Here is a 22,772-nt window from a genome sequence, read left to right on the forward strand (position 1 = left end):
CTCGATTGGTTCATTTGGTGAAAGGATTATTGATAGCAAGCCAGGGAAAGTCAGTTTTCAGTAAATCGCTGAAGAATAGAGAAAAATAGTGTTGGAAATAGCGTAATAATTTATGTCTCGCTGCAAATGCCGCAAAATTGCAATATAGAAAATGTTGAAATTTAAATACAAGTATACAGGTCACAGGTGCAAATGTAGATGGGTGCAAAGATAATCGAACCGTTTTTCGACACCCGATCGAGAGATTTAACGATGAGTTTTCGCGACGAATCGGAACCAAAAAAGCGAAAAGTGTGATTAGTCGGCGTCAAGACGACGCCGGGGCGAATCAATATTCTTCTGTGTTGAATGTAGTAGTATATATTCACGGTTGAATACATCAAAAGTCATATTTGCCTTGCCACTGAATCCTTTAAGAAGGTTTCTTCTCACCTTGTGTGTAATTACTCTTTTTGTTATTTGTCCATTTGGGAATCACGATGGCCGAATGGACTATTTTTATGACATCATGTACATCATGAAATTAAAAATTCTTGGCGTTTTATGCCCTTTTTGTAAACTGAGTTACGATACATTAAAGATGAAACAAAAAAATTTCATTTCATTTTTTACTGTCACAGTCACAACGCGAATGGTTTTTAGAAGGAATCGTCCAGGATTGGCCTCGTAAACAATGGATACCGGCCGGGCACTTTATATTTTCCGCTATCGCTAATGTTCGCAAGATTAATTTTTGGGTGAAACATGACTCTGCGCAGCATATTTTGAGAAGAAACTAACATTCTGATCAAAAGAGCAATGACTATTAAATTTTACCACAAAAATTAGGTGAGATAGGATCGCGTTGCAACAATATTACAAACCCACTAGCATTATATTATTTATAGACTTGCATTTTTGATAAGACTGGATCGCATTTTAGAAAATGGGCTTGACAAAGATAGTAATGCTGACCTAATAATTAATCCTAATATCCGTCGCGCGTGGTCGTGCGTCACCTATCGAATGTCGGTAATATTTAACAAGAAAACAGAAATCCGTCAAAGATTACGAAGCCGGAGCTGTCAAATATTACACAAATAAATGAATTAAACATAAACAGTTTAATCATATGCCAAATGTCACTGTGAATTTACTTATTCAACTGAATAGGATATATTTACATCATATTAGATATGCTAACCCGGACAAAGAAAATGCGCACAAACAACCTCTGTGTTAAGTTGCATTGTCTTGCAAGGTCTTACTCATAACACGGCCTGCGCGAATCTGCAAGCGATTAGGCAAATAGTGAAAAGAATAAAAGACTGCCGAGCGACGAAGTATGTGTTCTTAACCTAATTCGTTAGTCGTAAAAGCAACGGAACGGCCCATCCTGTTTTGATGAAATTACATAAAGAGAAAGGTGCGTTTGAGACGAGCCAATCAGGCCGTCGCAACGTGCTAAGCAACTCTATTTTGGAGATGTTCACTAGTTTTGCTCACAGATTGGGCGAAACTAATAGTTGTAGTGAGGGGTGTGTAATTTTTTTCTATATATATAACTATACTTATTGGCTTATATATTGATACGGTTGGATTTTTGATAGATAAATATATGCTATAACAATATATTAATCACATAATTTATAAAAGTAATTCAAAGCTGTAGCCGTATTTTGTATGATTATTTAACGATGATAATGTTTACCCCTCAAGCCGGCAAAATGGTTTCGCCTGATCAGCTGTTAAGGGCATCAGCTGTTGAAGCGTAACGTAGCAAGCTCATTCCAAAACATTGCTCGGGTCGGACGGACGTTCTTTCGCTCTCTTTCGCGTTTTTAATTATCTTTTGAAGTTTCCGATTTCATTATTCATGTAATACCCTCTTTCGATTCTCTCTTTGATATACTTTAGCGAACACTCGCATGCATTAACCTTGCAGAAAAATATAGCTTCGGGCGAGTGACCTTTAATAATAAAGAAAATTATTTATAATGTAATGTTCACGTGTCATATTTCTTCATATCTTTTGCTTTCACTGCCGCGAAATTCTATTGTTTCTCGTTGCCGAATTATGCTTATGCTCAAAATGCTGGAATGTGTGTGCTTTCAACTAGGATTTGTCATTATTGATTTAAGGATCGTTATATTCATTAATCCAGGAGTGAAGTTCCCTGACTAAAGCTAATTAAAAGATAACAAATATACTTTAAATGAGTCAGATTTTTTACATCTACATATTGCATGAATTTAAGCTATCTCTCTTCTACTGTTCTAGTGCTTATTATACTGTTGTTTAGGAGTGGAAAAGTACAGTAATTGATATACCAAGTAATACCCTGCCTGAACAAGAGGAAATTTCTTGTCAAAAATCTGCCCTAGCAAGTTTTTTAATTTTATAACGGAATAAAATTAGAAGTGTCATGTAAAACAATTTATACTTGTTCATGTTTAGGTAATATAGTTTACTAAGATAGTATTGTAATACTCCTCTTGTAATATGCAATGTTAATATCGATCTGTTGTCTTCGGACGAGTTATTTCTTATTAGACTATTGCATTTAGTATTGAACACTTAATATTATTGATTTCTCTCCTCTGTCGGTCTGTCTATTCGAACTTCATATTGCATCAGGGTACACAGTATCAAGAGTTAGACGAAAGTTCTCTTCTCCAAGATAGATATTATACCACAATCTCTGTCTGAATTGCGCAATAATTTAATCTGAAAGATCTTAGTTTCAGATTTAGATAGAAATTTACTTTTGTATTATTCTGTACGAAATAGAATCATAAAAATTTTACTGTACAGACTAATTCAATCCTAATGGTGCCCTCTCCCAAATTATTTTTGTTTTCTGGAATAGAATTTTGGCAGGTTGAAGTATAGTGCACTCGTTTAGTTATTTTCAAAAACTTCAGTTTTTTGGAATTCATAACCTTGCTGTTTTTTCCTATCGTGTTGACTTGGGCTGCTTCAAGTATATGGTCAATCAGTGTTTGCTGGCACATATTTCACAGTGCTATATTTTTTTATAGTGTCAGTAGCTTCTGGCACGTTAGTGTTTGCCGCAAATTTCTTCTGCAACCACCTCTTTTGCTTTGAGCAACTTTACTTGTATAAAAAATACTGTTTGTAAATTTGAATAAAAATTGAAGGAATGAAACTACTAACATTCCCAATATGGTTCAAAAATATATCTAAAAGTTATCAATTCAGGGTTTGAGATAATACCGGTAATTAGACTTGGCTAAAAATGATGCTATATGAATTTTTTATCAGTTGGAGAAATACAATAATTTCCGATATCAAAATTGTTCATTTATTTTTTCACAGTTATAGACACAATTTCCTATTGTACGAAACATGCTATTAGTTTATGAAATCTCCCTTCAAAGCTTTAATGTGGTATATTTATTACGAAATTTAACAATACATTCCTCGCAACGAAATTCATCTTAGCCTCTGCTGAAAGCTTGCATAAGTTTGTTATACAGCAGAAGAAGAGATGGCAGTAAGCAGGGCGGGGCTGAGTGAAGGAGACTTTTTTACGAGCTTAGGAATGCTGATTATACAAGGCCGAAAGTGGGATGCTTTCCGACGAACAAGAGGACGAGGACTTCACTGCCCTACTGTTCGAAATTCATCGCCACCTCACCATCAGTGCTCACCTAGTAATGTAGAAGTAAGTTACGATTTTACAAATAATTTTGATCTACAATGAAGTACAATTTTCTGTAGCTACATTTTGTATGCAAGTTCTGAACACCTATTTCTGGCAACAGTCATTTTATAAAATATTCAAACTGTTATTTTATCATGTTTATCTTTTTCAAAAATACTATTTTTGAGACTCATTTTTATCATATTTAGTCAAATATAAAACAATTGATTTTGTCATTTTGCATATTTTCTGTCACATGACTCTTAATTGGGATTGGTGGCCAATTCTTACTTTAGATAATGATATATATTTCCTGTTTCATTAAAGTTCTGAGCATTAAGATCAATACACATTTAAGTATCTTAGATACGGTAAATTGTTATATATGTAGGATAAATTCTAAATAAAGTGGTTTAACATCATAAAAATGTGGAGCAGAAGTAGGCCAAGGAACATTATTTCGATTTTATTTAATTTAATGAATGTTTCATATAATATATAGTACCGTAGTTTATAATACTCTCTGGAGATAACAGAATAAAATATATTACCATCATTTCAAATAATTATGTTCTTAGATAGCCAGGTATTATTAATAATAAGGCGTTGCTATGGTTCTGTTCCTAAAAATGGCCGGAAGTGAGTTCTCCGTCCTTTATTTTAATGATACCCGGAAATTGTTATCTATTTATTACTCTCGATCTAATATGGACCTAGGCTCAATAAAGTTTTTATTTAACTGAGTGGTAGACAACGTAAGCATATGGTTGTGGGATTATACTGTAAAGGAAACAAAACTAGGCCAGTATTGCTCGAATAAGCTCTGGCCAGCATTTGAGTAATGGTTGCATAAGTTTGTTAATGAGACATCAGCAAATGTGAAATGTGCGGTTATCATCAGTAATATCATTAATACATTTTGTAAAAATATTTCTCAACTGGTGATTTCAAACGTTGTAATACTTTTTGAAATATCCTTTGATGATTCAACAAACCTCCAATATTTTGAAAAAGCTGTTTTTACAAAATTAGGTAATCGTATATTTTTGAATTTTAAACTCCTGTAACTTTTTTCATTGAAATTATTTGGTGAATATTCCTTCAAATTATGATTAGATATCAGAATAAAAATATCTGTATTTATAATAATTTCAAATAAAGCTTTATCTTTTGTCCTAAACCCTTGATATGAAGTCCAATTTTTTCTATTTCCAATTTTGTTTTTGAATTAAGATCCTTTGCTAAAAAGGTCTAGCAATTCTTTAAATGATTCATCATCGCAATTTTTGTTTCATATTTTTCCATGAATTTATTTTCAATCGGGTATCTCCATTGTTTGACTATGCAAGAATACAATGCAATGTAGAAACTAATGACGCAGCTAACTGATGTCATTTCCTGTTGTAGAAAGTCGTCAATGTTGTCATGAATGTATCATTTAACTCATCAACTCAGTTCATGTGACTGCGCTAATAACCTTATTTGGGCTCCTATGATATACAGGATTACAGGTATCAGGAATACCCATAACTACAAAGTTAGATACTAAATACAGCCATTTACATGAATAAAATTCCCCTCATCCAATTCTTTTTGTTTTTTATTATTTTATAGCAAAATGGCTTTGAGTGTTCATGTTTTGTGATAGGTGTGCCGCGAATATTTAAGAGCTCAATAGCGTGCCACGATATAAAAAAGGGTGGGAACCACTGCTATAGAGCAGTGCTTTAGAGCTAATAACCAGTATAATTAATCAAAGCTTTCTACATCTTTTCACGACCCACTAAGCTTCCTTTTGTGACCCACCATTGGGTCGCTACCCATAGTTTGGGAACCGCTGCTTTAGAGTATTGCCCAGAAATTTATTTTGTTTCGAAATATTCTAATTTGATTCTATTTTGCAGGAATGCCATATTTACTAAGAAAAACAGTAATTTCGGCTATTTTTATTTTGTAAAACTAGACAAAATTCATGATTTCACTGTGATATAGCCTGATCACATTTACAAAAATTCTTAAAAATATATCTTCTTAAATATCTTTAAATTTCCAAGTACATTTTAAAAGACCATCGACTGGTGATTATTTTTATTTTGGTTTTAGGTGCATCTACTGTATAAATTTGTTAGTCACTTTCTGACTGAACAATAAGTAAAATTCAGTTTCAAGTGCTTGTTTGACTGACTTTAAAATAGCTAAGTATTGTCCAAACCTTCCCTATTCAGTTATTTTAAGAGGTGCTTAAAAACTTATCTCCAGTGACACGTTTATATTATTTTTGGACAAGTTTTGAAAATAACAGTACTGTGTCAGTATAAACATGTGGCTTTATTATATTGTAGCCATTATATTGTCATGAGCTGTGCCTATGCTATGTCATGAATTAATGAATCATATTCCAGCTGTGAGTATTTTTAAATAATACTTATTTCAATACCCATCCTATCAGACCTAGACCCGTTGCTTCTAATCACGTCTATTTAATATAATCCCATAATCAAATTTTGAAGGGCTGTCTTCTTATGGTCCAATGGAAAAACACAGGAATTTTCCATTAGGGTTTTACATCAACTAGGACTTTCTGTAAGTCTGAGATTTAGAGGGTAAACGGGATTAAGTTCTTAGTGTATCATTAAGGTATGTGGAATAAGTACCCGACTTAAAATTTTTAAACTAATTTAACAGGAAGGTTTTTTTCTAATTATAACACAAAAATGCAAGGTATATTTGATTTTTATTTAATAGCTATCATAAAAATATTTTGACTCATACAAATTCACATAATCCATTTAAAATTTCCGATCTATTCAATTATATTGATGTTTCAGTTTTATTTCCTCTATTGAAGTGACATCCATGACATCATAGATTTAGGTTAGTCATACAATGATGTCATAGTCAAATATACTCACTGAATTATTGCATCATCTTTTGCAACTTGAAATAATGCTGTTGTTCACCTTACCATTACCGAAAAGTAAATAGTATCAATAATGGCCAAAAGTGAATAATTTTCAACATTATTGACCATTATTGTGCAAAAATAAGACGCAACCAAAGAAATTATCGACATACAAAATCATTATGTTCGTTATAGGCTGTATTTGAGGCTCTCCAGAAGTGTGTGTACTAATATGTAGGTTACTAATCTTGTTCGCCTACTTTACATCAAGTCATTTAAAGGGACTAAACCTATGGGCAGGGGGTATATTCACTTGGCTAACACAAACAGTCCCCAAACTCGTACTAGAACTGAAATGGGGAAAATCGGAATAAAATTATGCCCTAACCCTAACCTGGTACACATACTACGGGAGTACCACATTTAAATTACTAGACACAAGGTGTACCTCTATCAATGTTCGACCTTCATGCCTTATATTTGAACATTGCCCTCTTGTTTTGATTGAGCTTCGCCCTGCTGTGAACCTCTCAAATTTAAATGACCTATTTAAATCAATATTCAGCAATGTGATTTATTGTTTCATGTTAGTATAATCTGCATCATGAATACTGCAATTCGTCATTACAAATTATTTATATATTGGTCATCAATGAATAGTTGGTATTCTAATGTAATATATATGTAAAGGTATATTAAAATATCAACATTATTGCCAGGTTTATTTTTTGATAAGGAAATACTGAAACTGAAATACAAATTTATAGCTATAGATTTGAATTAAAATTTAAAGTTTGACATGGACATTGTCATCATAATATTCAAAATTATTCAACTATAATACTTTAGGAAATGCATGCAAATTTTCTATTGTTTAATTAAGGTATTGCCATACTAATATATGAGGTGTTGATACTCGTATAAGCGTTAATGAGCATCTGATCTATCACATGAAAAGCAGTTGGTATATTTTGAAGGTTTGCCAAAGGTTAATTTGAAATAGCAATAAATAATTTAATAATTTCTAATATCCAATTTCCTGTTATATATTTTAATAAATTTTTATTCCCTTTATTAATAAAATTTAATGCCAGTATTTTAGAAATATATTCATTATGTATTTTTGTTATAAATTCAATATGTCACAACTCACAGTCATTGAGTTACAAATGATGACAACAATATTTTTTTCTTTAAAATTCTCTTATTTATTTCACCATTTATTCACATTATTGATTGATTTGGTAATTTTCTTCCTTGTTTTCATATATGAATTGATTACACCAATACAATATAGGTACGATAGCTTACCTTTATTTCTAAAATGGGACTGATAAATAAACTTATAAATATTGTCCTGTATTTACATATAACTGGGTAATGTGTTATTATAAATCGGTAAAAAAATTTAAACTTGACATCAGTTTTATTTACCTATGAAGTTATCAAAATGAAGTTGTTGTCATGGCTTTTTATTTTATAATCATAACAAAAAAGGTATACACAGAAGAAGAGAGTGTCAATTGTCAAATACAAAGTTATTTGTCTATTTCAGTTATACATATAACCAATAAAAAATTACCTGAAAAGAACTTCAGATTCCAACATCTGTTCCATCGTAATAAAAAAAAACAATATTTATTTGGTTTCAGTGTCAGACTGCTCTTTCCTTTCGAAATGCCATTCAAGTTATCTGGCAGTATGGGGGTGCTGTCGTCATTGATGTCATTCTGCTTCCTGAGTGTGGACATCAAGAGACCGATCTTCTGTTGGAAAAGTGGTTGATCCAACCAACTGATGAGTAAGATAATTTGTTACAATTTAATTCAACTTTTGACTTATTTCATGTTATTTTGATGTGATAAATAAGAATAATATATTCTCTTTCCACGAAAAAAGCCAGAATATTTATGAGCATGCTGCATATTTCAACTTCAGATCTTAGTTTAACTTCTTCAGAAAAAACAAGATATAACCTAATAAAACAGCCACTTCTGTCTGAGGAAGTCAAATGATAGATTTAACGAAAGATCACAAATATACTTGCTATTTCGTGAAAAGAGATTACTGTATGTTATTATCATTTATTACATTACCGGTAATTCCATCTCACAGCCACTTTTAGTTCTGAAGTAGAAAAGTAAACAAGGAGAAATGGCCTGCAGTTTATTACACATTATCCTAGTAGGCCTACACTCTGTATTGGTTTATTTCGATGTATTGAAGTCTATTGGTTTTTGCAAGGGATTGTTTTGGGCCCTGATAGTCATTTTTCTTGACAGATTTAATATATTGTTTCAGGAACTCAACCATACCTGAATTGTCTCTTATGCAAGCTATCGACTCCACGATTCACTTCTCTCAGTTATGTTCTTGGTGGTCTTCTACTAATGGCTGCCAACCCAGAAATATTCAATACAAAGTATATGAACATAACGAATCGGAGTCGGATTTGAAATTTGTAGAGTCTCCTATAAACCATAACTTTATGATCAGCAACGGTGTCAAAGTATGTTTGCAATATTTGCCTCGACAGAAAAACATTCCCGAATTACAGTGCCTTTGTTGCTGTCACAATATTGGGCCTCAACAACAAATGGAAGTTGGTAGCCCCAGTCGCGGCAGAAGTTTTGCCCACAGGGGTCCGAGGCGGGGGTCAAGACATTCTTCTGCGTCATCAGATAGCTTGTCACCCTCTGTATCAAGGGTTGATGTCTCACCGTACGGGTCCCCGCTACTGTCGCCATACCAACGAACATCACTGTCATCTTCTTCCTCATCTCGTGGGTCATCTCGTACTGTCAGTCCTTGTGTTAGTCGATCCCCTTCTGAACGAAGCATTATCAAGGCGTTTGAAACTCACAGACTAATGGAGGAAACAGAACAGCAAACAAATGAGAACAGTATCGTTAGTCGGAACGATTCAGGCTTTATCGATATTGCAACGAGAGATGGCGTTACCATAAATCAAGATGAAGAACTCGCAAATCAATTAGATTCGTTAAGCGATAGTGACTTGTCTGATGATTATGTAATTGATGGCCCTGTCGGGTCACCGGGGTTGGTTGGAACACCCATCGCTTCTCCAGACGACGTTAGAGTACAGATGTTGCAAAGTACGTACGCAGGTTGGCATTGTCGCCATCCTGCTTTTGATAGACTGATGGGAGAGGCGACAGGAACACGGGACCGCACTCGCCATTCCAGTCTCGATTCAGCTGTAAGCAATCTAGAACGACTGGATTTGCGTACTCGAAGACAACTTAGTCGAACTAACAGTGATGGAAAAGATTTTGCAAATCTAAGAGTAAATTGCTCTAAAGACTCTGAAAAAGAATTTTTTATAAGAGATATAAAGAAACGATATAAGTTGATAAGCCCTAATCAGGTTGAAAATGATGAAACACAACACTGTAGTCAAAATAATACATTTTATGCATCTTTTCTTTCGAATCACAAAACGTCATCGGAGAATTCCGATACAATTTTAGACTTCAGTACCTCACCTGATGATTTTAGCTCAAATTTTACAGATTTTGAATTTTCTCAATTCCAATTGAACAGCACACCAACCACCATTGGTTTTGTAACTATGGCTCGGCCAATGAGTCTCGACTTACCCCAAACTTCAAAACATTATTTCGACACTGAATTTGATAATTCTCACATCAAAGGAAAAGCCAATAAAGAGAATCCTATCCAAATTGATATCACAACAAATGAAACACAGCATGAAAGAGATATTGATTATCACGGAATTGATGAAACTCCAGCATATAAATCATCCAGGCCACCATTCCAAGGAGCGATGAGTCTCGAAAAGAAGTGTGACATGCCAACAATTACTACCTCAGACAATTTTTCTCTTCAAATCGGGAAAACTATTTTAAATGAATATGAACAGGAAGAAAATAATTCAGAGGTAAAGTTTTTTTTTTTTTTTACCTCGTAAATTTAGTCAAAATCTTTAATTTTCAAAATTACTTTTATTGGGGCATATGCTTCATTTAAGAGTGTTGGCTTGGTGGGCTTCCATGTACGGTGTTCACATTATTCTATTGTTAGAAAATTCAATGGCTGATTTAAAATAAAATCCCTTTTGTAAGAAATGGAGTTTTCGTGGTGTAAAATTTTAGCCATCAATGTGTATAAATTCTACAAATATGAGATATTTACAATTTCAAATAACAATGTTCTCGTTACATCAAGGATATACCTGTCCAAATATCTTAATATTTCTGGTTTTCGTCTTCCAATTAAATTTTATATTGAATACATCACTTAGGGTAAATTGGATAATTCTAAACACAAAAACATTAATTTAAATAGAGAATCACAATTTCAGATGACAATGTTATCATTTCGTTGAGAATATGCCTGTCCATATCTTGATATTTATGGTTTTTGTCTTCCAATTAAATTTAATATTGAATACATCACTGAAATTGGATAATTTGAACACAAAAACAGTAATTTAAATCTGAAATAAACATAACCAATTTTTATGAATTTAATTTGAACTGATTTGTTTTGAATCTTTTCCTGCATGAGAACCAATTTAAATGCTTTAATATATATAAAAACAAAAATACGCTTTTCCAATCAGGGTTTGAGTCTTGAGTCAAAATGTTGAAAAATCAGAATATTTGTTTCTTCAAAACCTTGTTCTATAAATTAGATTAGTGATTTAAATCTCTTAACGCATAAACAAACAATAGATCATTTAATAAAAAATCAAGAAACTCGTTTGCTAAGGTTTATTTACAGTAACTTTAAGGTTATAATCTTTTACCATCTATATTTAAAGTTTACGTATTCTTGTCTTGCTAACATGGCTCAAGTGGTATTATCTGTAATCCTTTTAACACACTTGTTTTTCAAGATAATTTACGTCTTCTTACTGATATGAAAAAATTTGTCGGTTACCCAATATAGGGGCATTGAGTAACTATTTATAGGGAGGCCGTTTATTATGAAAATTTAATAAATAGATAGAGCATTTTAAATAGGATGTGGCTTTGCGGTAGAATAATTTATTCGAGATATCCACAAGTTTTATGCATAAAAATTGCCAAAATTCAAGTACATGTTTTTTTATTTTTATCATGGTGCTCCAGAAGTGTGTGTACCATAATGGAGGTAACCAATTGTGTTCGTCTACACTACATCAAGTTGTGTAAAGGGACTGAAGGCTGGGCAGGGGTATATTCACTTGGCTAACACAGACAGTCCCATACTCGTAATAGAACTAAAAGCGGAACAAAATTATGGCCTAACCCTAACCTGGTACAGACACTATGGGAGGAGTACCTTGATCATTTTTGTATTTAATGCTATTCCTTTACTCATAATCGTAATATGTTCTATGTAGTATTTCTATGTAACTGATTTTAGAACATGTTGTTTATTATAAATAAGCGTCATCCTTTGTCTTCGAAATGTAATTAATATTGGCAGATACGAAAGATAAGATAAATCTTTAAATAAATAAACTAAAGACTTAATACAAATAAGATAACCTAATACAAACCTTATACACCTTACAAGATATTGATGAATAAAGCTTTGTTTTGGATATAAAATGAGATGTGATCAGTTATTGCTGTCTCGGTGTGCGTCATGCTTTTTTCCAGTAAGGTTTTAGCCCTCAATTATTTTTAAACTCAACCTTTTTCAAAATCACTTGGGAAGTGTAGAATAGGTGTGCTATTCAGATGAAGATTTTACAATATACAATCCGAGTGACCAAATGTTTAGTAAATTCGATAAAGTGGATGAAATATAAAACTCGATTCTCAATCATGATTGTCTGAAAGACATACTCAAATATGTTGTAACTACCGTGCAATGCAATCATAGAGAATAAAATTGGGTTTGAAATTTGATATTAAGTAGACTACGTATGATAAAATCTAGTTGTCATTCATAGTTTCAATATTTATCTATTTATCAACTATATGCTTTTCTGTCGCTTCTTTGTCACATTCTATCTGAGAATATGGCATGATGGAGTCAATGTTTCCGATTTGGTGATTGCTTTTATAGTAATGTGTGCAGTGTCATAAATGGCTAAAATTAAAATCCAGGTGCAAAGAATTTTTGTGTATTCTCACATGACCAAACACCAAACTACGAATATGGATCCCATGGAGATTGGGCGAGTTTTAAAATCTGAGAAATTCAAAAGTCTCGCTGCTCAATATCTCATGTATATTCCTGTAACATTTTGTCTGATCACGGCCAGACTTCCTCAGACATGCACGGCATCCTTACATAATATGCACATTAATCCACCAGCGCCCAAGCATACAAGTAATTAAGCCTGCAAAAACCCAATCAATCACACAATTTAAACAGTAATCTTTAACTTTATGTATGTATATTTTGACACTCATGACAGTCATGATTTCAAAATTCATATATCAACAGTAGACACACCTTTAAAAGCTCTTATTTAGTTTTATTTTATAAGTTTTCTTTACTTTATATTGAGCCACTCCCATTATCGACCTATTTTATGACTCATAATTATATGATGTCATACTTTTATGTGTAACAAAGTATTTTTTATCAAATATGAACAAAGGAAACATGAATAAAAGTACCGTAGATACATTTTTTTTTCACAATTGATGTCCAAAAATGAGTATAATATTCAAATTCATTCAAAATTGGTCATATCCAATATTTCGATCTTGATTCCAGAATAATTTAGAATATTTACATTTGGATTTGTGTCATCTTCAGCATTTAATATTTTACCATCAGACCAAAAAGAAAAGATTATGTAGCGAATTAATGTTCATCTTAAACATTCTGTATAACCAAATATAAATTCTACTAATTATACAAATACTAAAATAGTTCTTCAGAATATATTTCAATAGTAAATTATTCAATTTTGGCAAACTCTGTTTTGTATCAATTACTGTCCATTTACGTCCTTCACTTTGATTTCTTTGTTTTGCAAAAGCAAATGCAAGTGTGTAAAATAAATAGTTCAATATAATTTAATGGCTTTTAAAACGATCTTGTTTCACAGCATAAAAAAGGAAGAGCATTGACATTTGCGTGTACGGTTTCATTCAGTGTATTTTATTACCTCATAAATAGCTATTACTTTGTTTTATGACAGTTGTAATGTTGCATAAATATAAAATAAGTAAATATAAATTGTGTTGCAATGTAAAACCAGTAGTATAGTACCGTACATGTATTTATGTAAATATTACATACATACGAAAATAGCTCTCAACATCTGAGTTGACCCTCGAAGAGACTTGTTCAGAGAAAATGCAACAAATATCATGAATAAAAAATTTAAATTCAAATAAATGTGTATTTCATTTTTCAAGCATTTTACTTGATATTATTATTTATTTTCACCCATTCTTTCTTTATCTTCCTCGACTAAACTCAGACAACCTTTATTTTGCATTATCCATGCCCTGAAGGTTGTTATTATCAATGAAATCAATATATGTCTGTATTCAAACAAAGCAAGAGCTGTCATTTTCATGAATCTAAATTACAGTTTTATGTCGAAACAATTTGGCATCGAATTGCCTGATATCATTAATATTGGGAATGACAACGTGACTACTTTATTTTTTCTCTATTATGTATATTTAAAAAAAGTCATGACTTATTTGGACTTATTTATGTAAGATCATATTTCTCGGTCTTTACTCCAATAATCTTGATCATAGATGATACATTATTAAACTGGTGATAATCAAGGGTCCAGTTTAGGCCCTACGGGATTACTAATATTAAATCTTCTTTTGAAAGTAAATTCAATAGAATCTTAATGATATTTTAGTTGGGCCATAATATCATTAGTCATTTGTCTTCTTGTATTGGCACAAGGCACTTATATCAAAAAGGCTTGTTGTCTGACAGATTTAAATTTTTAATTAATGCCTCAAAACATGATAAGCATGACAAGATTTAATACTTTTAATTCCAAAGTCTAATATTGACTAGACTACAAGGACACCAGAAATAAAATGACGAAATAATAAGTGACATTGCGTTTTAGTCACTGTCAATTCAGATTAATTAAAACGTGATTAAAACGTTATCAGAGTGAAAAAGAAAATATCTTATCTTTAGACAAATTACATTTGTAGATAGATACAAATAGATTGATTTTAACGATTTTTTTTCTTGAGTCTATAATCAATTTATCAATCAATACCTTTCTACCTTTTTCTTATGCAATGTTCAAAGTTATTGAATTAACGTGAAATCTTTGAAGCATTTTTGTTAAATACAATTACATGAATAATTCAATAAGATAGTCTGGGTGAAGGAAATCAATCATAATCAATCTGGGAATTTTTAGAAAAACAATTTAAATAAGAATAAAATAACAATGCTTTAATATGTGGACACATTGATTGATCTATTAATTATGGAGAAAAACTGATAAACCTCAACAAGAACTTAAAAATGAAGCATATGGTATATCAAAGTGGAAATTTTGGAGTTTCAGAACATGACTAACTTATTGTTTTGAAAGTTAAAAAAATTAAAATTATTAAAATTAAAATTATTGATTACGTCATCGTGTTCAATTTGAGCAACAAAATATGAACATTAACTTCTGTCTCAAATGATGCTTTTCCATCAAGCTCACACCCAACATTTGTAAACATATACATCACACAAATAAATTTCTTGTATAATAATATTTATTTGTCTTTTCTATACTTATGACTTTCTATATTTGTTGCTATTCAAAATTAACAATCTTCTTCGTTATTCTAGAATACAGTTGCAACTTCTTCTTCTTCCTGTTCTGTATTACTCCGATCACCACCTTCAAAACTTCGAATATTGCCGAGTCACTGTGTCGACAAAAACTATCTGCATAATCCACCACGACAGCCAGTGCATAAAATTTCAACCAATGTTGCGCAACATGGAACAGCAAGAAGACTTCAGTTTAATAAACCGTCTGAAAAAGCAACATGTACTAGTCCTGTAAGTGTATATATTGGTATATACAGGGTGTCCATAAACTCCTTTTACAATCACAATTTCAACTTTGTTATGAGGTCAATTTTCAATATATCTTAACCAGATTTGTTGCTTTCCAATCAGTAATTGTTTAAGTATTTTACTTAATTTAATACATTTGTGGGTGCCAAAACAATTATGGTATTGATAAATTTTCTTTGCAATTTTAAAACATTTCAATACTTTATGGGACACCTTATATAAGGAATCTATCTTAAAAGAAAAATGTGAAGGGCTATGCCAAATAGGAAAGATCCTGTGCTTTCAAAATGTAGCCCAGCGCTGTGCTGTCATTGGATAAAACAGATTTATAAACAATAACTTCAATAAGTCAATAAAAATATGACTCCAACACCGGCACCTGACTCCAGCTCTGAACAAATCAAATTTGATAATGAGGACATTGCGTTTGCAAGTTTTTGTTAATAGATTGTAATTAACGTTTAATCTACTTAATTTCCATACAAAATTTTGAATTTGTTTAATGACACTGAAATTCTGAAAATATGACTCTTGCAATATCTCAACTGCAACTGTGAGAGTTTGAAAATATGACAGTGAATCCAGTAAAAACATCCCAAAACATAGACGCACAGCCCTGAGTTCAACAAGCTTAACCAACATTGCTTTGCCTTAGTGTCTGTGTAAAAAATAACCCTCACATTGTTACTTCCCTAAAGGCACCCATTCGGAGAAACAACAGCGTACGATTTGAGTTTGATGAAGACATGCCTAAGCTCAATCAACGTAGTTCAAGATCCATGTGTAGAAGAAAATGTATGAAAAATAATGGAATTGTTGTCCACAATCATACTCATTTGACTCACACTGACCGTCTTCTTGGATCATTTGAGGTAAATTAACTTTTTTTTAATAGTATTAACCCTTCACTTGCCTCGAAATCGAAAATTGTCATATTCAGTGCAGACTCAAGATTGACTTTTACAAGAATCAATTTCAGCCTAATATTTGTAGTACCATATTTTACACAAATGCACACCTAGAGTTTTTTTTTTTTTAAAAGTCGATTGTGCTCTTTTTATCAGTGCTTTATGCATGATTTCCTACACTCGAAACCAGTACCGGTTGCATCTTATGGTCCGGTGCGTCTTATGTATGGACAAACCCCAATCCAAGCTGATGATGCACTTTATCGTCCGTAAAAAATGGTATATATACAATTGCTCATGTTTGACTGTAATGGTAAAATTACTGTTGAATATACATATTGTGACGAAGGCAAAGAAACAAATTCAACAGGAATTAATTTTGCTCAAATTTACATTAAATTGAACACGGCCGTATATGGTAGTTGGCAAGCCGTTAATAAAAATTATCGACGTTGCATCACAAATGTTCTTAATTATTATAACTGAGCTCATTAACAGATCAAGAGTCAGTATATACACTTTTAAAATGACGTACATGTCCTAATTAAAGCCTATTTTTAATTCTTGCTTGGTTATTTAATTTTTTCTATCAATTGATGATCTCAAGGTATATCTTGTAGTTTGTAAGTAATGAAATAGATAATTGGTTTTGGAAAAGTTGTTTTTTAACTGATTAGTTAATTATTAGGAATACTAGTTTTTTTTTTATTTGCGCATCTTTCATTTGATGACTTAACTGCTCTATTCTATTAATTTTGAATATGGATTTGATGAAAGACATGTTATTTCTTTGAATCAGGTCCCAGTAACTTCATACTTTTAAATTTCAAATATCGTATATATAAATCAAAATCTGACTTCATGCCTAAACAGGGAACGTGTATTTTTTGTATATTCAATACGTTTAAATTTTGGAATTCTGGAAATTTGCTGATAAACAGTGATTTGATTGAAATATAATGGAAGCTTTACCATGGCAACGTTGCTCAATTTTCTTAGTTTTCTAATTCTAAATCCTAAAATCAAATTTGTATGGATTCAAACTTTGGTCATCTTTGATTCATCATAAATTGATATCATTATTTCCTTGCGAAAAATAAAACACACTTCGCCATCCATGGAAAGTAAATGTCTTATTAATTATATTTCGAGAAAAGTGTGTTGATGTCAACAAGTCAGCTGTTCTATTGATAGAAATTATAATCATATAATAATCCATGTATCGCAGTGTTAATCTACTTTAATTAGCGCTTTGCTCAAATCAAGTACTGATTAAGATACAGCGATAATGCCGACTTGTTCTTCTACAAAATTATTTGACATTTTCGCTCTCAATTTGTTTGGATGTAATTAAGATAAATCTTTAACATATTGGTGTAACTCAATTAGAAGGTATGCTTTGGTGAGCAATGAGCATAGACCTTTTCAATTGATTTATTGTATATTTTCTTTGCTATTTATCTTATTGCTTAGAAGCGCAAATTTATTTCAAGTGTTTAATATGTCTGATGGAAATCAATAATTTCGAATGAAGTATGTGTAACAACATAATGAATCTAACTATGTGACTTATTGTTAGATGCGCTCCTTAATCACAATAGTTGTCATAGTTAATTGGCTAATACAGTAATACCCCCATTTGCCTATTTCAGATCTCTTTATTGCTTTCTCAATGAGTATAAAAACTCTTTCTGTTATTTGTTCAGTATTTAATGAATCCACGCAAGTGGAACTCTGACTTTTGCGAAGTTTGAATAGATTATAATGTGTCCATGAATACCAAATAACTTATTAGTGAAAATAACCATATTAGTGAAACTACAACACATGCAAAGTGATAAATCCTCTCCAAAAACAGCAAAATTTCTCTCTGTTTGAGAAACGCTGGGAAGTATATTTGCGTAACTTTGTTGGCAATGCATGTCTTGGATATCACGTTCAAACCCTATTTAACCCAAATTCTCACCCAAGGGTTGAAAAATTGAGTAGGTCATACTTAATCATACACAGTTCTAATAGATTGTTTTTTCGAAGTGTCTTGTTAACCGCAGCCATATTGTGAAAACTAAAGATAAATATATAAATATTCTTTATTCAGGAATCAATCCTTCACAATCGTCTTGAAGTATTGGGATCAGTGGAAGGATTTCATGCCCAACTTGGGGCAAGTGGATCCTTCTGTCCTGCCAAAGTCAAACTACCTGTACCAGTTAAATTTTTTCATGTATCTGATGACAACGCACCATCCCCTTATATGGGCACACTGTCTGTCAAAGGTCGTGAACATGGGAAGCGAGGATATCATATACCAAGGAAAGGGACAATACAACTGGTTAGTATATTGATTTTGAACTTAGTCATTTTAAATACAACATAGAAGTAAATGCATATTCAGTCAGCTCATTTAAACTTACGGTACTTTGATCGGTTTCTATTTTTACAGTTTTCAGAAATTATACAAATTTCTTTCTGGAAGGCTTTATAAAATCAAGAACTTTTAGTAGCAAATAATTAAATATAGTCAATTTAGAATTGTTTAAGACATCCATAATCAGATTGCGATATCAGAGGTAGGATTTAGTTTAGGATTCACATGTTTATCCTGGGGGAGAGGAAGGCTAACAAGACCGCTTAATCATATGGTGAACCACAGCCTCTCGTACGGTTCCTAGTCCATGTTGGATATGGGATTAGTTAGCTAGTTATTTGTTTCAGATGCAAGGACTTGATTTATTGGATATTTTTGAAGAGAAAAAGAAAATTTATTTTGAATATTTCTATTTCTTTACAGACTCTTTTCAATCCAAACAGTAGTGTGGTAAAGGTTTTTGTTATTCTGTATGACGTGAGCGACATGCCACCAGGACAAAAAACGTTTCTTCGCCATCGAATATACAGCAAGCCTACAAGTGACCTTGATTATAATGGGAATGTTGTGAAAAATGGAGACGCCAATGTTCCAAAAGAAAATGCTTCAAAATCAAAATGCCTACGATATTTTGTTAATTTATGGTATGTTTTGTTGTACTTTATTGTTTGAAGACATTTTTGAATTCATTAACAAGAAAATGGTATAAAGTTAAATATTATAAATACATATATATTTGCCAACAGCACATTTCCTTTCATATGGACATGCTTATATATTAAATTAATGGCAATTTAATTTTTTTGATGAGAATTGGGCCTAGGAAAAGTTTTGCTAAATTGCTGTAAATTGCAAAGGGCTTGAAGATGGAAGAAATCGCTAGAAGGCTTTTTTGGACTTTTCTTTGAATCCATTGGGCCCCATATCACCCTAACTTTGCTCCGTCACGTGGCATTTCATCATACTTGTTCGCCGATCTTTTTTGACGCCGATCTTCCAATGCTCAACTAGGGCTGAAATCAATGTGAAATGTAGAGGCTGAAAGGAGCATTGGCCTCAGTGTCCATGTATTCGGGCATTGCTCTCTCATTAGGATTACATTTTGGCCTATCCTCAACTCCATTCCCAAGTAGTTACGCTCATCTTAAATATATATAGATTTTCCCTACTTTCCTGTATATTTGTTTGTTTTGCTTCTTTATTTTATTGTGACGAAAAATGGAAATAAACTTACTTGAGGCACGGAGTTCCCTCCAGTTTTAGAATTTGAAAACATCATGATGTTACACAATACTTCCTCCCTAAAATACTTTCTAATCAAGATATACACAGTTATTTGATTTACACCATTTTTATTCAGGTTGGAAAGCAGCAAAACCAACAAAGTTTACATTCACGGAGATGTGAAAATACTTTTCTCACTCGCTTCAAATGAATGGGATTCTGGCAACACTTATGAACTTCACTCTGAAACTGAATTTCCAAAGAATCCAAAATATTCTCCAAAACGATGATAAAATATTTCGGACTTCAGATAATACATATTTAACAAGTTGACGGAACTGCCTTTCAGTATTATTAGCCTGAATGTTACAAGACTTCTATTGAATTTAAGAACTATATTTGATTTTAACGGTGATAATTTCTTTTAGCATAACTTTTATTACAATACACATAGTTTTTTAATTCTCCTCCTTATAGGAAATGTATACCTTATTTTGGTTATTTTTTGAATTCTATGTTTGGTCTTACGAGTATGGCTCACTTGATCTTGAAAAATCCATTTTTTGGATTGATTTTTATCAGAACTAACAGTGAAAATTTTACGTAAATCTGGCTTGTTGCAAATTTTGCAACTTCTCTCGGCTTGAATCCAAAGTCTGACTGATTAAGGTAAAATAAGTAAATCATTTCAATTGTAACATTTATTTTGTTTCTCTTATATTAAGTGAAAGTTCTTGTTCGCCTTTTCATTCATCTTTCAAGAATTTAGTTCTTATAAATCTTCTATTACTAGGGCAGACTGAAGAAATATGAGTGCGCAGCATACATTAAATAAGATTTTTTATAGTCTGTTTGTGGAGTTGCGCTGTTGGGCCCACAGCTCTTTCCCTTTAACCATTTCTCAGTTCAGTATTTTTTATTTCTTTCCTCGTATGTACTGTGTCACTTTCCTCAAAGATTTATTATAAACGACCAAGTGTTTATTTCATCACTTGGTTGAATTGTCACCATAATATTTTACTACCCTTATAGTAATCTCTGTGCTTCGAAAAATAACCGCAATAATTTTTCACTTTGGGTGTTGAGCCTTGATATAGTCAATTTAATATATCTTAAATACATACAGTGGATATTTTATTAATAGTATATTATATGATGGATTTTTCTTCTATTATCCTAGATGTTCTATTTCTTTGGTTCTTTTGTTTCAATAAACCTAGATAAAAATCGAGTTAGAGAAGTAGCGTTTTCACAGGCAATGGTGGCTTATGCTTATAGATACCCACTCGGTCACACTAGGTGGACTTTTTACCCAGTCCCAGCAAATTTGGAAATTGGGGTCACAAGACTTTGTGAGGAACTGTCTTTCCGAGTCACTAGGTATATTAAATTTAATAAACAAATTAGATAAGTATAAAGTTGCATTGACACTAGGACCTGACACTTTCATGTTATTATTGAATCTAAGTCTAAACCCAGGCCCGCGGGACACATGTGGCCCGCCACTTTATTTTTGTGGCCCGCGTTGCATTTGCGCAAGGGTAAACAAAAAATCGCATTTGGTGTTGTTCCTTCATAAATATAACCAAAACAATCTTATGACATATTGTTACATCACTAATGTAATTGAATTGACTGGTGTTATGGCTAGCTGAGGCAACTAGCGAAGTTGAATAATGTGCTTGGCTAGTCAATATTTTCGGTCGGGAATATATGGTAACTGAATCGGCTTCATAGAAAACTAAAAATCGAATGAGGAATCTATTAGCCTAGGTTGGTTATGCCTGATAACGAGATATAAATATTATTTCCGAACAATATATTTCCTGCTGGGTGGTTCTTTTGCAACCAGCCTAAACAGTATTACAAAAAATGCTGCCTATATGTCAGAAAATTTAGTAATTACCCTTTTGTATCTCAAATTTGGTAAAATTCGGTAATTAATCAATCTGCAGTTATTTTGCAAACATGAGTTTAAAAGCTGACCAATTCGAACAGATTTTTGACTAGATATGGGAGGAAAAATACCACAATGCTTGCTCAATGTGATAACTAATAACATATTCTCCGTATGGCACTTTCTATGTTATGAAGATTTTGAAGTGTTACCCTAAATGTAGATATAGTAAAACTTTTGCACGTTTAAGTAAGTTTTTTGGCTTTTTAGCTTGATAAATGACAAATAATGACCAATGTGTTTGGACAATAAAAGTGTTTGTTTTGCATTGATTACCTATTCTTAACACTATTGTGGCCCGCGAACAATACAAAAATTATAGTGTGGTCCGCGAGACCGACAACATTGGACCACCCTGATCCAACTAGAATTTAATCCGTCTTGACTTCAACACAGCTTTTTTAGAGTTATTGCTGCAACAATGTAAAAAAATAGTGAATCACACAACACAGCGCAGGGTTAAAAAATAAACATACCACAATTCTATTATTGCAATCTTAAAGTTCTGCCTCTTCAGCAGTTAAAAGAGTTATTTGGTTTCCACCTAATTCTAGTTCTACCATAACATGCTGGGCTCTGGTTTAAGTGCTTAATTGATTTTAAAACCCCAAATACCTCCCATAACACTTCAAGTAGGATTTGCATGTCTATCCAGAGGAAGCGGAAAGCTGATAAGTGAATCTGATTATGTGGCAAAACGGCCTCTTGTCCGGTTACCGGGATTAGTTATTTGTTTTTATTCAGATGCATGGACGAGGCT

At 32.3% G+C, this 22,772-nt stretch overlaps 1 protein-coding gene across 1 annotated transcript; it reads left to right on the top strand.

Annotated features, from left to right (window-relative positions):
• Window positions 1–3,303: 3,303 nt before the first annotated feature.
• On the top strand, window positions 3,304–21,286 carry LOC120332271 (atos homolog protein A-like). The gene is made up of 8 exons (XM_039399479.2): window positions 3,304–3,668; window positions 8,202–8,350; window positions 8,851–10,471; window positions 15,322–15,537; window positions 16,254–16,427; window positions 18,562–18,795; window positions 19,255–19,475; window positions 20,192–21,286. Exons 1-8 carry the CDS (start codon window positions 3,492–3,494, stop codon window positions 20,343–20,345), a joined length of 2,946 nt encoding a protein of 981 aa, XP_039255413.2. The 5' UTR covers window positions 3,304–3,491; the 3' UTR covers window positions 20,346–21,286.
• Window positions 21,287–22,772: the final 1,486 nt, after the last annotated feature.

This window comes from Styela clava, chromosome 13, assembly GCF_964204865.1.
Source record: "Styela clava chromosome 13, kaStyClav1.hap1.2, whole genome shotgun sequence".
In the NCBI taxonomy this organism is placed as follows: Eukaryota; Metazoa; Chordata; class Ascidiacea; order Stolidobranchia; family Styelidae; genus Styela; species Styela clava.